The sequence below is a fragment of the Bos javanicus genome, chromosome 5 (genome assembly GCF_032452875.1).
Source record: "Bos javanicus breed banteng chromosome 5, ARS-OSU_banteng_1.0, whole genome shotgun sequence".
NCBI classification, from domain to species: domain Eukaryota; kingdom Metazoa; phylum Chordata; class Mammalia; order Artiodactyla; family Bovidae; genus Bos; species Bos javanicus.
In genome coordinates, this window is record NC_083872.1 from 83,684,101 (window position 1) to 83,697,248 (window position 13,148).

At 37.0% G+C, this 13,148-nt stretch overlaps 1 protein-coding gene across 2 annotated transcripts in view; it reads left to right on the forward strand.

The window, feature by feature from the left end:
* ITPR2 (inositol 1,4,5-trisphosphate receptor type 2) overlaps positions 1–13,148 on the forward strand; it is a 588,791-nt gene that overhangs the window by 177,043 nt on the left and 398,600 nt on the right. For both annotated transcript variants that reach the window (XM_061417573.1, XM_061417572.1), the window contains exons 12-15: positions 181–280; positions 789–949; positions 9,492–9,633; positions 12,266–12,427. In XM_061417573.1, coding sequence (XP_061273557.1) covers positions 181–280; positions 789–949; positions 9,492–9,633; positions 12,266–12,427 — 565 coding nt within the window. The remainder of the gene's footprint in view (positions 1–180; positions 281–788; positions 950–9,491; positions 9,634–12,265; positions 12,428–13,148) is intronic.

A 13,148-nucleotide genomic window follows, 5' to 3' on the forward strand; every position in this document is an offset into this window, starting at 1 on the left:
TAATACTGCATGCTTTGAAATAGTCTGTAGTCAGATTTTCCCTTAAAATGTGACTGATCTATACTCACTAATTGCCTAAAATATATTTATATTCATATCATGTATGAAACTGTTAAATATGCTAATGTTAAGTGTGTTAATTTTTTATAAACCATTTTTTAAATATTATTTTTCTTTTAGGAACTCATATGTGCGGTTAAGACATCTATGTACAAACACATGGGTAACCAGTACTAGCATCCCCATAGACACAGATGAAGAGAGGCCTGTTATGTTGAAGGTAAATGTTTCTGAGAATGGTTTACTTTTCATCCAGATGTTGTATGAATAGGATTAGGGGATGACTGACATGTTCTTACAATGGCACTTTGTCAATATTAGAGATTGTTGCACTGGATTTCATCAAGGACTCATGCGCACCAGTCAGGTCACTGCAGGGCTGTGATTCAAGAAGATGCAACAGAGATACCAAGAGAATGGGAGCAGCATGTAGGAAGGGAAGAAGATTCCAGAAGGGTATTTCCTCTCCTCTGTTGAAACTGAAGCAAAGGGCAAGGGTAAAAGGGAAACATTGCCAGTCGGGCTTTGAGAACAAGGCAGGAAATGGGCAGGAGAGATCTGTGTCTCTACAGCTTTTCATAGTGGGCTATGCTTGTAGGAATTGTTGTGTTTGGATCATCTACTTCTGTTTTGTACCTCTTCTGCAGTACTAAGATGTGTTAGTACTTCAGGAGTATTGCATCATTTTTTAATAAAGCAACTAATCTTAATGGAAAAACACATTGCAGATTGGAACTTGCCAGACAAAAGAAGATAAAGAAGCATTTGCCATTGTGTCTGTCCCACTGTCCGAGGTCCGAGATTTAGACTTTGCCAATGATGCAAATAAAGTGCTGGCGACTACAGTTAAAAAGCTGGAAAATGGCACAATAACCCAGAATGAAAGGAGGTTAGTACCTTTCTAGAATGACTTTTACTTATTTATTTATCATTCATATTTTTAAATTAATTTATTTAATTAGAAGCTAATTACTTTACAATATTGTGGTGGGTTTTGCCATACACTGACATGAACCAGTCACGGGTGTACATGTGTCCCCCATCCTGAGCCCCCCTCCCACCTCCCTTCCCATCCCATCCCATCCCTCTGGGTTGTTCCAGTGCTCTGAGTGCCCTGTTTCATGCACTGAACTTGGACTGTCATCTCTTTCACATATGGTAATACATATGTTTCAATGCTATTCTTTCAAATTATCCCATCCTCGCCTTCTCCACTGAGTCCAATAATCTATTCTTTATATTTGTGTCTCTTTGGCCGTCTCACATATAGGGTCATCGTTACCATCTTTTTAAATCCCATATATATGCGTTAATATATTGTATTGATGTTTTTCTTTCTGACTTACTTTGCTCTGTATAATAGGCTCCAGTTTCATCCACCTCATTAGAACGGATTCAAATATGTTCTTTTTAAAGCTGAGTAATATTCCATCATGTATATGTACCACAACTTTCTTTATCCATTCATCAGCCAATGGACATCTAGGTTGCTTCCATGTCTTGGCTATTGAGAACAGTGCTGGGATGAACATTGGGGTACATACTTCTCTTTCAGTTCTGGTTTCCTCAGTGTGTATGCCCAGCAGTGGGATAGCTGGGTCGTATGGCAGTTCTGTTTCCAGTTTTTTAAGGAATCTCTACACTCTTCTCCATAGTGGCTGTCCTGTTTTGCATTCCCTTTTTTCCATACCCTCTCCAGCATTTATTGCTTGTAGACTTTTGGATAGCAGCCATTCTGACTGGTGTGAAATGGTACCTTGTTGTGGTTTTGATTTGCATTTCTCTAATAATGAGTGACGTTGAGCTTCTTTTCATGTGTTTGTTAGCCATCTGTATGTCTTCTTTGGAGAAATGTCTTTTTAGTTCTTTGGCCTGTTTTTTGATTGGGTCGTTTATTTTTCTGGTATTGAGCTGCATGAGCTAGAATAACTTTTAAATCATCAAGAGTCAGTTGTGAACTCTTGCAGTAGCTCTCAGGTGAATGAATGACTCTAAGGAAATACGTAGAATGGTCTCCATGGCAGCACACCTGCTTCTCAATGAGCAGATCCTGGTGCCTAAATGAAAATAGTAACATTAAAATCTGGGGAATGTTTACATTTTTCTATTTTAGTTTGGCTTGAACACAGTTGTTTTGAGTTACTTTCTGACCTTTCCTTTTAAATGTTTCATAAGAGATGCCTTTTGATGCACTTGATTTGATATTTGGGTTTGGAGTTTTAGAAGCCCTAAAAGTTTTATGCTTTTTTGTTCTTATTTATTCAAGATACATTTCTCTGCTCAAGTCCCACAAAGCAAACATGTTATATAATACCAGCAAACAGTCTGCAAAAGTGTAGCTTTCTGCCCTTGTAACTCGCTCAAAGACACTCGAAGAAACTAGATCTTTGATTCCTCCACTCATTCTGTTTTGGAAATGAGTAAGAAAGAGTGATACTGATAGCCATCAGCCATTTCATCCCTACTTTATTTGGTACTATGTTAGGTACTGTAAATATATTTCTCTAGTCCTTCAAACAACCTTGATATGGACATTATTCCCATTCTACATAAAGGATAATTGAAAGTTTAAGCCAATCAGGTAAGGTCACACTGTAAATGGGGGATTTAATCATGTGTGTTTTTAAAGTCCATAGGTTTCCAATACACCAGAGCGCAAGCATTCTCTGTATTTATCCACTTCATGGTCTGCTACATACCTTTCAATTTGAATAAGAAAAATAAGAAATTACCAATTTCCCAGGCATTCACACACTGAAATTCTCATGACAGCTGGTGAAATGATAATTCGTATCAGTTCAGTTCAGTTGCTCAGTCGTGTCCGACTCTGTGAACCCATGGACTGTGGCATGCCAGGCATCCTTGTCCATCACCAACTCCCAGAGCTTGCTGAAACTCATGTCCATCAAGTCAGTGATGCCATCCAACCATCTCATCTCTGTCATCCTCTTTTCCTCATGCCTTCAATCTTTCCCAGCATCAGGGTCTTTTCCACTGAGTTAGTTCTTCACATCAGGTGGCCAACATATTGGAAGCTTTCAGCATCAGTCCTTCTGATGAATATTTACGACTGATTTCCTTTAGGATTGACTGGTTTGATCTCCTTGCTTTCCAGGAGATAATTGATATAAGCATTTTGAAACATAGTTTGACAGTAAGGAGCAAAGTTTAAGGAAGCAGTCACTCCTCGTGTAAGTGGAATCATGCGGTGTTTGTCCTTCTATGACTGGTTTATTTCACAAAGCAGGTTCACTCATATTGTCATATGTGACAGGATTTCCTTGTTTGTTAAAATTGTGTAGTATTCTTAGGACAGTTTGCTCACGGTGGCAATGCAGCCATGAACAGCACAGGCTCCATTCACATCTTCATGCAATTTACGGGCTTGAGTATTGGTTCCAGTTCCCTGAGATAGGAGCTCAGAATCTAGAGCAGGGGCCATCCAACATGTGATCACCAGATCAGATGTCCTTCTGATACAGAGTTAATATCTTCCTATAGCAGTCTCATTTCCCTTTGAATTTTTTTTTCCTTTTTATTTTTTTTAATTTAATTTTATTTTTAAACTTTACAATATTGTATTGGTTTTGCCAAATATCGAAATGAATCTGCCACAGGTATACACGTGTTCCCCATCCTGAACCCTCCTCCCTCCTCCCTCCCCATACCATCCCTCTGGGTTGTCCCAGTGCACCAGCCCCAAGCATCCAGTATCGTGCATCAAACCTGGACTGGCGACTTGTTTCATACATGATATTATACATATTTAAATGCCATTCTCCCAAATCATCCCACCCTCTCCCTCTCCCACAGAGTCCATAAGACTGTTCTATACATCAGTGTCTCTTTTGCTGTCTCGTACACAGGGTTATTGTTACCATCTTTCTAAATTCCATATATATGCGTTAGTATGTATCGGTGTTTTTCTTTCTGGCTTACTTCACTCTGTATAATAGGCTACAGTTTCATCCACCTCATTAGAACTGATTCAAATGTATTCTTTTTAATGGCTGAGTAATACTCCATTGTGTATATGTACCATAGCTTTCTTATCCATTCATCTGCTGATGGACAGCTGGATTGCTTCCGTGTCCTGGCTATTATAAACAGTGCTGCGATGAACACTGGGGTAACGTGTCTCTTTCCCTTCTGGTTTCCTCAGTGTGTATGCCCAGCAGTGGGATTGCTGGGTCACAGGCATTTTACTTACTTGATATTCCTGTCTTGACACCAGCTATCCTTTGTTTAGTGTTCAAGTGGATGCCTTTTTTTCGATATCCATTTGTTTCAGATTTGCCAGTCATATTGCTTTGTTAATGTCTTCTGAGCAGGCAAGAGCTGGATTTTAAAAATATAATCTGATAGTCTATTTGAATTTGTTAACATTTAATTACCTTGATTTGTTAAATAATGTGTTTGGACTTATTTGAATACCAATGGGTATCATATTTTGTTATTTTCTTTCTCCTGTATAGCTTTTTTTCTTTTCCCTCTTCTTCTTTCTTCCTTTCTGTTGGAGTGGTTAAGTTTGTATTTTCTCCCCATTTTTACTTTTCTTCTGGTTTAGAAGCTATAGATCCTGTTCCTATTCTTTTGCAAGTGCCCATATGGTCTTGTCATACATTTCAGCTATATCTTCTTTTTTACACAACTTGAAAATATTTCTTTCTCTCGTGGGAGAAAAATACTTCAGAATGCTTTGATTATTCTCTGCTATTCTACTTCCCATCTTTTTTTTAGGGGGGCAATAGTTGTCTAGACGCATAGTTCTGAGTTTATTCTTTAAATTACTTATGTCATCTAAATTATGATGTATCACTTTTTTCCTGAAAATTTAGTTCCTAAAATTATTTTTCAGTTATTAATTATATTTATGAATGTATTTTACCTTTTGTTCTACTTGCTTTTATTTCTTGCATTTCAGTCCTCTCTGGGTTCACTTTTCTTTTTGCTGAAATTTTTTCTTCAGTCTGTTCAATGAGGTTATAAATCTTATGAATCTATCTGGGGATGTCTTTATTTTACTTCCTTTTTAAACTGATACTTTATGTATGAAATGCCAGCTTGACAATTCTTTTTCTTTAGTATTTTAAAGTTTTAACAATTATTTTCTGTTGTATCTTGCCATTAAGAATTATTATTCTTTATTGGCATTTTTGCTTACTTTCTGATAATTTTGTAGATTTTTTCTTTTGTCTTTGATGTCCTAAAGTTTCACTACAATGTGTTTACAAGTAATTTTTAATTTTATTTTTCCCACTTGACACTTAGGATATACTTTTAATCAGAATACTTATATTTTTATTCAATTCTGGAAAATATTCAGCCATCTTCCTTCAAATATTTATCTTTTCCTCTTACCTCTCTTCTGGAACTCCTATTAGATGGGTGTTGAATCCTCTTAATTCATCTCCCTTATCTCTTAACTTTCCTTTTATAACTTGCCTTTTGAAATCTGTCCTGCTTCCTAGATTGATTTTTTTGATACTGTCTATAAGTCACCACATTTTCTTAGAATGTGTGTGTAGTATTTTACCTTCATGAATTATATTTTTATTTAAATGATTATAATTTTGTTTCTCAGATTTCTATTGATTCTTTTGCATAGCCACATTTTCTTCATTTGTATCTGCCCTCTTTTAGGTATATTGTCTTCTTTGGTATATAATTGTTTTCTTAACTCTTTGAGGATTGGAAACACACTGATTTAAAAGTTATTTTGAAATTGTACTGTTACTTGCATTTTTTTGGTGATGAAGTGCCTCCTGGTTTTTCAGTATGATGGATGGCTTTCTTAATGTCAGTTTTTCTCTTGTTCTTTGAAATTTAAATATGCAGGTTCTTCTTGAGTGGAAATATTTTTCTTATTCTCTCTCTGCATTCTCTCATCTTCTTTATTAGTTTTATGGTTGCTTCCACCTTGCTCATCTCAACAAGTCCAGAGCCCGATCTGATAGTGAGGGCTGAGAATTTGTGTCCTCCGGTAATTTGAGGCTTTGGCCATGGAGATTGCAGGTGGTTGAGTCCAGTCCTGTCTGTGTGCTTCCTCTCTTTCCTCCTATCACTCACGCACTGCACAGCCGGGACTGGAACAGGGGTCACAATACGTGTAGGGTTCCTTTAAGAGATGGAGACACACTGCTTTAGTCTCTGCTTTTGTGTCTTTAGTTTAGTTCCCTGCCATATGCTTTCGGTCCCCATTGTCTTGCCAGTACTGAATATTATCCTTGCTCATCACTGTGTTTATTTTGTTCCTGGTTGACTGTTTTTTGTTATGTTTTAGGTATGTCTTTTTTAAATATATATTTTGTTTATCATGGGTGCATATGATAAAATTCACACAAAAAGTTTTTAATAAAAGGAAATTAATAAGTTTGAGTGATTAAAGGACCTGCGTTTGCCTACAATGCAGAAGACCTGGTTTCAATTCCTGGGTTGGGAAGATCTCCTGGAGAAGGAAATGGCAACCCACTCCAGTACTCTTGCCTGGAAAATCCCATGGACGGAGGAGCCTGGTAGGCTGCAGTCCATGGGGTCACAAAGAGTCGGACACAACTGAGCGACTTCACTTTCACCTCCCAGTACAGAATTGTAATTTGGTCTAAACTGAAAAAATCAGTTTTATTTGCCACAGATGGGATGCTTGAGGTGAAAAGACAAAAATAAGGTTTCAACAGTTTTGGAGGTCAAAAGAGAAGACTCATTTTCTTGACTATCATTGCCTCATCATTAGGGGAGGTGGGCTCTGCAAATAAGGTTAATGTATAGTCATTCTCAGTCAAGACTGTTAATTTTCTTCATCATCATTCCATTAGCTATCACCAGTTTTTAATTTATTTTTAACTGGAAGATAATTGCTTTACAATATTGTGTTGGTCTCTGCTGTACAACACTGAGAATCGGTCATAACTATATATGTGTGTATATATCCCCCTTCCTCGTGAGCCTCCCTCCCAGCCCCCCATCCTTCCCCTCTAGGTCATCCCAGAGCACCAGGCAGGGCTCCCTGTGTTATGGAGCAACTTCCCACTCTATCCGTTTTACATATGGTAGTGTATATATGTCAAAGCTACTTTCTCAATGTGTCCTACCCTCTCCTTCCCCTGCTGTGTCCACAAGATCATTCTCTACATCTGCATCTCCACCATCATTCATTTGTAAGCCATCTGGAAGAGTTTGAAGCAGAGGCATTTGTAGTTGCTCCCAGAGTTGCACTTTCTTAAATAACTAAACACCTGAATACAATATCCTCTAAACAGCAAGAGAAAAAAAAAAAAAACCCAATACTTCTAAAAAGAAAATGCGATATATTTATGCTTGGACTGGACTTGTAAATTGAGCCCTTGAAGCTCAACTCAATTTTAGTTTGCTGAAGAAGTCTGAGCTCAAAATAAATATTTTATTATTGCTGTTAAGGACAACAGAATAATTTAGAAGATGTTGAGTCACAATTTCGAAAGAAATTCACACCACATTTTGATGTGTAGAAATCATGTTTTACATTTCTGTGGGTGCCCCTAGAAGCTATGTCAGTGAATCCTATTCCTAAGACATTTTGTCGAAAAGAAACAGATGGGGTTAAAATTTAAAATAGGCACACAAGAAAACATATCTCTGGAATTTGGAGTAAGTTTATGAACTTTGGAGGTGCGCTGAATTTGGATGTGGTGGCTAAATTCTGGATTATAGGTTTATCCACTTGGCTCCACTCCCTTGCAAGAGTTGAATCTGGAGGTAAGATCAAGGTGCTTCATAACGGAATACATTCCGCACTTTTCTAGAGTCACTGAATCTCTTAAATTGTAGTTCTTTTGTTGATGTGATCTTGATTGATCATACTAATAACAGTGAATAATTATGCTGATGTATATGGATAAAGCTTATTTATTGAAATATAGTTGATTTACAATGTTGTGTTAGATTCTAGTGTAAAGTGATTCAGTTATATATAAATATATTCGTTTTCATTATGGTTTATTATAGAATGTTGAATATGGTTCCCTGTGTTTTTCAGTAGGACTTTGTTGTTTATCTGTTTTATATATGGTAGTTTTTATCTGCTAATCTCAAACTCCTAATTTATTCCTCCCCCACCCTGTGCCTGTTTTTGTAACCATAAGTTTGTTTTCCATGTCTGTGTTTCTGTTAAATGTTAAAACATTGTAAATAAATTCATTTGTGTCATATTTTAGATTCCACATACAAATGATATCATATGGTATTTGTCTTTTTCTGTCGGACTTGAACTTCACTTAGTAATGGTAATCTCTAGGTCCATCCATGTTGTGGCAGATGATACTATTTCATTCTTTTCTGTCTGAGTAGCATTCCATCATGCATCTATATGACATCTTCTTGGATAAAGTTTACTTAAATATTTGTTGGATAGTTTTTGTAGTATTAAAAAATTCATATATGATGCAGTTCCCTGGTGGTGTAGTGCCTGTATGAATTTTACAAAAAAGAGTCACACAGGAAATGATAAACCGCAGGAAGGAGGAAGAAGAAAGCTAAGGGAGGAAGGTGCCAGATGCCACTAATGTTCAAGTAATAGTTAAAAAAAATAGCCAAAATGTAGAATTAAAGGTAAACATTAGTGTATGATTTTAGGGTGCTATGATTTGTATAGATCAGTTAATACTTTCAGAACAATTTAGAGATATGATGGCTTGCTCTTGTCTCTCTTTGCAGGTCATTTAAGTTTTTCCTATTCTGTACAGAGAGAAATTGTAATGTGGTAAAGATTAGAAAATGTAGTTGAGTTGATGATAAAAAAGAACAAATTTTAGTTTAAGAATTTAGTTTAGCTGTTCTCTCATAAAGCCAAAATACCCTTCTTTGTGAGTCAGTCATGAAAAAGCATCTGCTGATGGGTGTTATCCTCTCAACACCTCTGATTTTGGGACTCATGGGGTTTTATTTCATAATTGTCTTTGCAAATACTTGATTAGAGTTGGAGGTAGGAGTAGGGGTTGGTGGAACTGAAGAAGGGATGCTCTTTGCAAAGATTTAAGTAAATGGGAAAAGGCAATGGCACCCCACTCCAGTACTCTTGCCTGGAAAATCCCATGGATGGAGGAGCCTGGTGGGCTGCAGTCCATGGAGTCGCCAAGAGTCGGACATGACTGAGCGACTTCACTTTCACTTTTCACTTTCATGCATTGGAGAAGGAAATGGCAACCCACTCCAGTGTTCTTGCCTGGAGAATCCCAGGGACTGGGGAGCCTGGTGGGCTGCCATCTATGGGGTCGCACAGAGTCGGACACGACTGAAGTGACTCAGCAGCTAATTTAAGTAAATATTTACTGTATTAGTTATTTCATTAAATGATTTTATTATAAAATACTTTTACTTTTTAATGTTTTAGTGCTTATTTACAAATATTTCCAAGATTAAGCACACCATAATATTTCCCTTTCTTTTTATGATAGGTTTGTAACCAAGTTACTGGAAGACCTTATCTTCTTTGTTGCTGATGTACCTAACAACGGACAAGACGTTCTAGACGTGCTTATCACCAAGCCAAACCGAGAACGTCAGAAGTTAATGAGGGAACAGAACATATTGGCACAGGTGATTTTGCATATTTTATCTTTTGAATTATAGTATCAGGAAAGTTCTTGTATTAGTTACCTATTGATGTATAACAAATTACCCCTAAACTTAGTGTCAGAAGCCAGCAGATACTTAGGTTTTCTGTGGACTAGGAATCTGGGGGTGGTTTAGGTGGGCAGTTCTTGCTCACGGTGTTTCACAGGCTGCAGTCAAGGTCTTGGCTGGGTTGTGGTCATCTCGAGGCTCAAACAGGGGAGGATTTATTACTCAGCTCACTCACTTGGGCCTCTCCACAGGGCTGCCTCAAGACCAGGCAGGTTGTCTTCCTTAGAAGTGAGGGATCCAAGACAGAAGAAGAGAGGGCCTCTAGGTGGAGGTCATAGTCATTTTGTAACCTCATCTTAGAAATTCTAACATCTCATCATTTCTACCTTGTTCTCTTAGTTAGAAGTGAGCCAATAATTCCAACTCACAGTCAATAAGACAGGATTCCATAAGAGAGTAATTCCAGGAGGCAGGGTTCACTGAGAGCTATCTTGGAGACGGCCTGCCACAGACCTCTGAAAAACCTACATGGTCAAACTGTTTCCAAAAAACATGCTGTAATGTTCTAAGTAGAATTTCCAGGGGAGCTTGGAAGCTGCCATTTCCATCTGCTTCCTCCTTTTCCCGCATTTTCCCCTCAAAAAGCAGGGCAGTCTATTCATTAGTCACAAGTGCTCTTTACAGTATTCTAGTTTTTTCCCTGGAAGTCTAGAAATGCTCCTATGCTATGTCTTCCTGAAGTTGTTCATCATGTGCCGGCAAATTAATTTACTCCCTAATACTATGCACGTTTGGACATGCCTACCTTCGTGCATTCTTTTTATTCTGTTAATGGCTATATAAGTAATGGGCTTCTGCCTTAACTGTGGACTGTAGGAAGATACTTAAAAAATAAAATTTATGTTATTAATATACCTGCTATTGTAGAGTTGGGAAAGGAAAACAGTAGACATTATCAGTTAATATTCTGTAGCTGATTGTCAGAATATATAAAATCAACAGTTTTCTCAAATAAAATAAAGGTTGCAAATCTAATGAGACCAAGTCTTTTCTAACATTAGCATTTCTTTTGTATAAAACATTTGATTTCAAGGACTTTTAGAACCTTGAATGATTTATTATTTCAACCAATATATGTCAAATATTTTACTTCAGTATAATAAGTAGAAAATTCACAGTTTAGTGAATATAGAATTATTGAAGAAACTTTAATTCATATTTTATTTCATGGACTACAGAGGATAATTCTGCTTTCTTGTATGACTCCTCATGTCTTTGCCTAGGTGCTCCTTTATAAATAATTTACTCATCCTGCCAGTTCATCTCCAGGTGATCCTACCTGCTGTCTTCTTGCCTAAAAGAGTCATGCTCCTCAGTGCTTTTTAAATACTTCCCAACTGCTAATTTTCTTACAAGAAAAATCTGAGTCACTGGGTATCACCAGGTGCCGATAAGGCTCCTTATTTGTTTTGAATGCTGATACATTCATTGATTTGGTCACATCTTTATGTATACAAATAATAAGTTAATTCTTTTACTAAGAGGTTTAAAAGCAATATTTGGAGGTAGTCAGTTTTAGATGAAAAGTAAATTTCCTTATAGTGTTTTGATTTTCCTTATAGTGTTTTGATTTTAGAAATTTATAGGGAATAACAGAAGTAGTTGTTTGACTTCAAAGCCCATTGAAGTCAGACTATATTTTAGTTCATCTGAATATGTTCATGTAACTTGGTAAAACTTAAAATCTTTAAAATTTTATTATTTTTAACCAAATATTTATTTGTTTACATTAAGTCCTTATTGGTTACTTTAAATATAGCAGTATATACGTGTCAGTCCCAAACCCCCAATTTAGCCCTCCCTCCCACCTTCCACCAGGTAACCATAGTTCATTTTCTAGTTTGTGAGTCTGTTTCTGTTTTGAAAATAAATTCACTTGTATAACTTTTTTTAGGTTCTGCATATAAGTGATATCATATGATTTTTTTCTTTTTCTGTCTGACTTATTAGGGAAGTTGAACACTTCCCAAATATTTTTTTATTTTAATAAAATAGAATTTCTAAACAAAATGAAGCATTTTATTTAAATATTATTTTGTCATTTAATTTAGGGAATATTTTTAGCAGTATTTTTCTGTCCCTTAATATGTTGGTCTTATATCCCCCCAAAAATCTTTCTTTTATTTTTTTACTTTACACTGCTGCTGCTGCTGCTGCTAAGTTGCTTCAGTCGTTTCTGACTCTGTGCAACCCCATAGACGGCAGCCCACCAGGCTCTCCGTCCCTGGGATTCTCCAGGCAAGAACACTGGAGTGGGTTGCCATTTCTTTCTTCGATGTGTGAAAGTGAAAAGTGAAAGTGAAGTCGCTCAGTCGAGCCCGACTCTTAGCAACCCCATGGATTACAGCCTACCAGGCTCCTCCATCCCTGGGATTTTCCAGGCAAGAGTACTGGAGTGGGGTGCCATTGCCTTCTCCACTAATTCTACTCAAATATTACAAAAGCCTTTTTGAGTCAACGTTTTTTGTTATAAAAAAATAAAAAATTCTAAACATGCACCTCCATTCATCAGAATAAGTCATAGTTGTTGTTGTTTTCTTAATAGGTATTTGGGATTCTTAAAGCACCCTTTAAGGAGAAAGCAGGAGAAGGCTCAATGTTGAGACTTGAAGATCTGGGGGATCAAAGATACGCCCCCTATAAGTACATGCTGAGGCTGTGCTACCGTGTGCTGAGACATTCGCAGCAGGACTACCGGAAAAATCAGGTTCAAGGATGGCCCTCCTTTTTATCTTTTTAACATCTAAAGTATGGGCGAAGTTGTTTGGTTACAGTTCCAAGACATATAAATTAGGGATGGGAAATTCTTCTTCGCAGTGAAATGCTTTCTCTTGGTCATTTGTGTGTGTTCCAAAACGTTTCTTTTATAATTGAAATGTTTTATAACACACAAAAATGACCTGTAAATGTATTTGAAATGACATATGTATTTATTATTCCTTGTAAAATTAGAATTGTCGGGGGAAGATGTCTGAGTCCTCATGTGTGCATGGTATTAGCTCCTGATGGGCAGGAGGCATGCTGGATATATTATGTAAAGAGGAATGAGACATTTCTTGGCATTTCTAGAAACACGTGACATACCCCATCATGTGTAGGCTAAAGAGTTCATTGTCTGGTGGAAAAAATATGATGTGCATCTGAAATGTAAGGCAGAGTCATGGAGTGGGTAGGGGAGATAAGACAGTATTGTGGGAATTCAGGAGAGAGGAGCTCAGCTCAGGTAACCCAGGAAGGGTGCTTGGAGAAGGAAGCATTTGAATACAATAAGAATCATTAAAAAAAAAAAAAAAAACAATCATTTTCAGAAATTGTATGGGAACTGGCATTTTAGTGAACAGATTTCTGAAAAGAGAATAATGGATCCTAGAAGGGCAGTTTCATCGCAAGATACACCTAACCATGGAGGACAGGGAACCCAGGTGTAT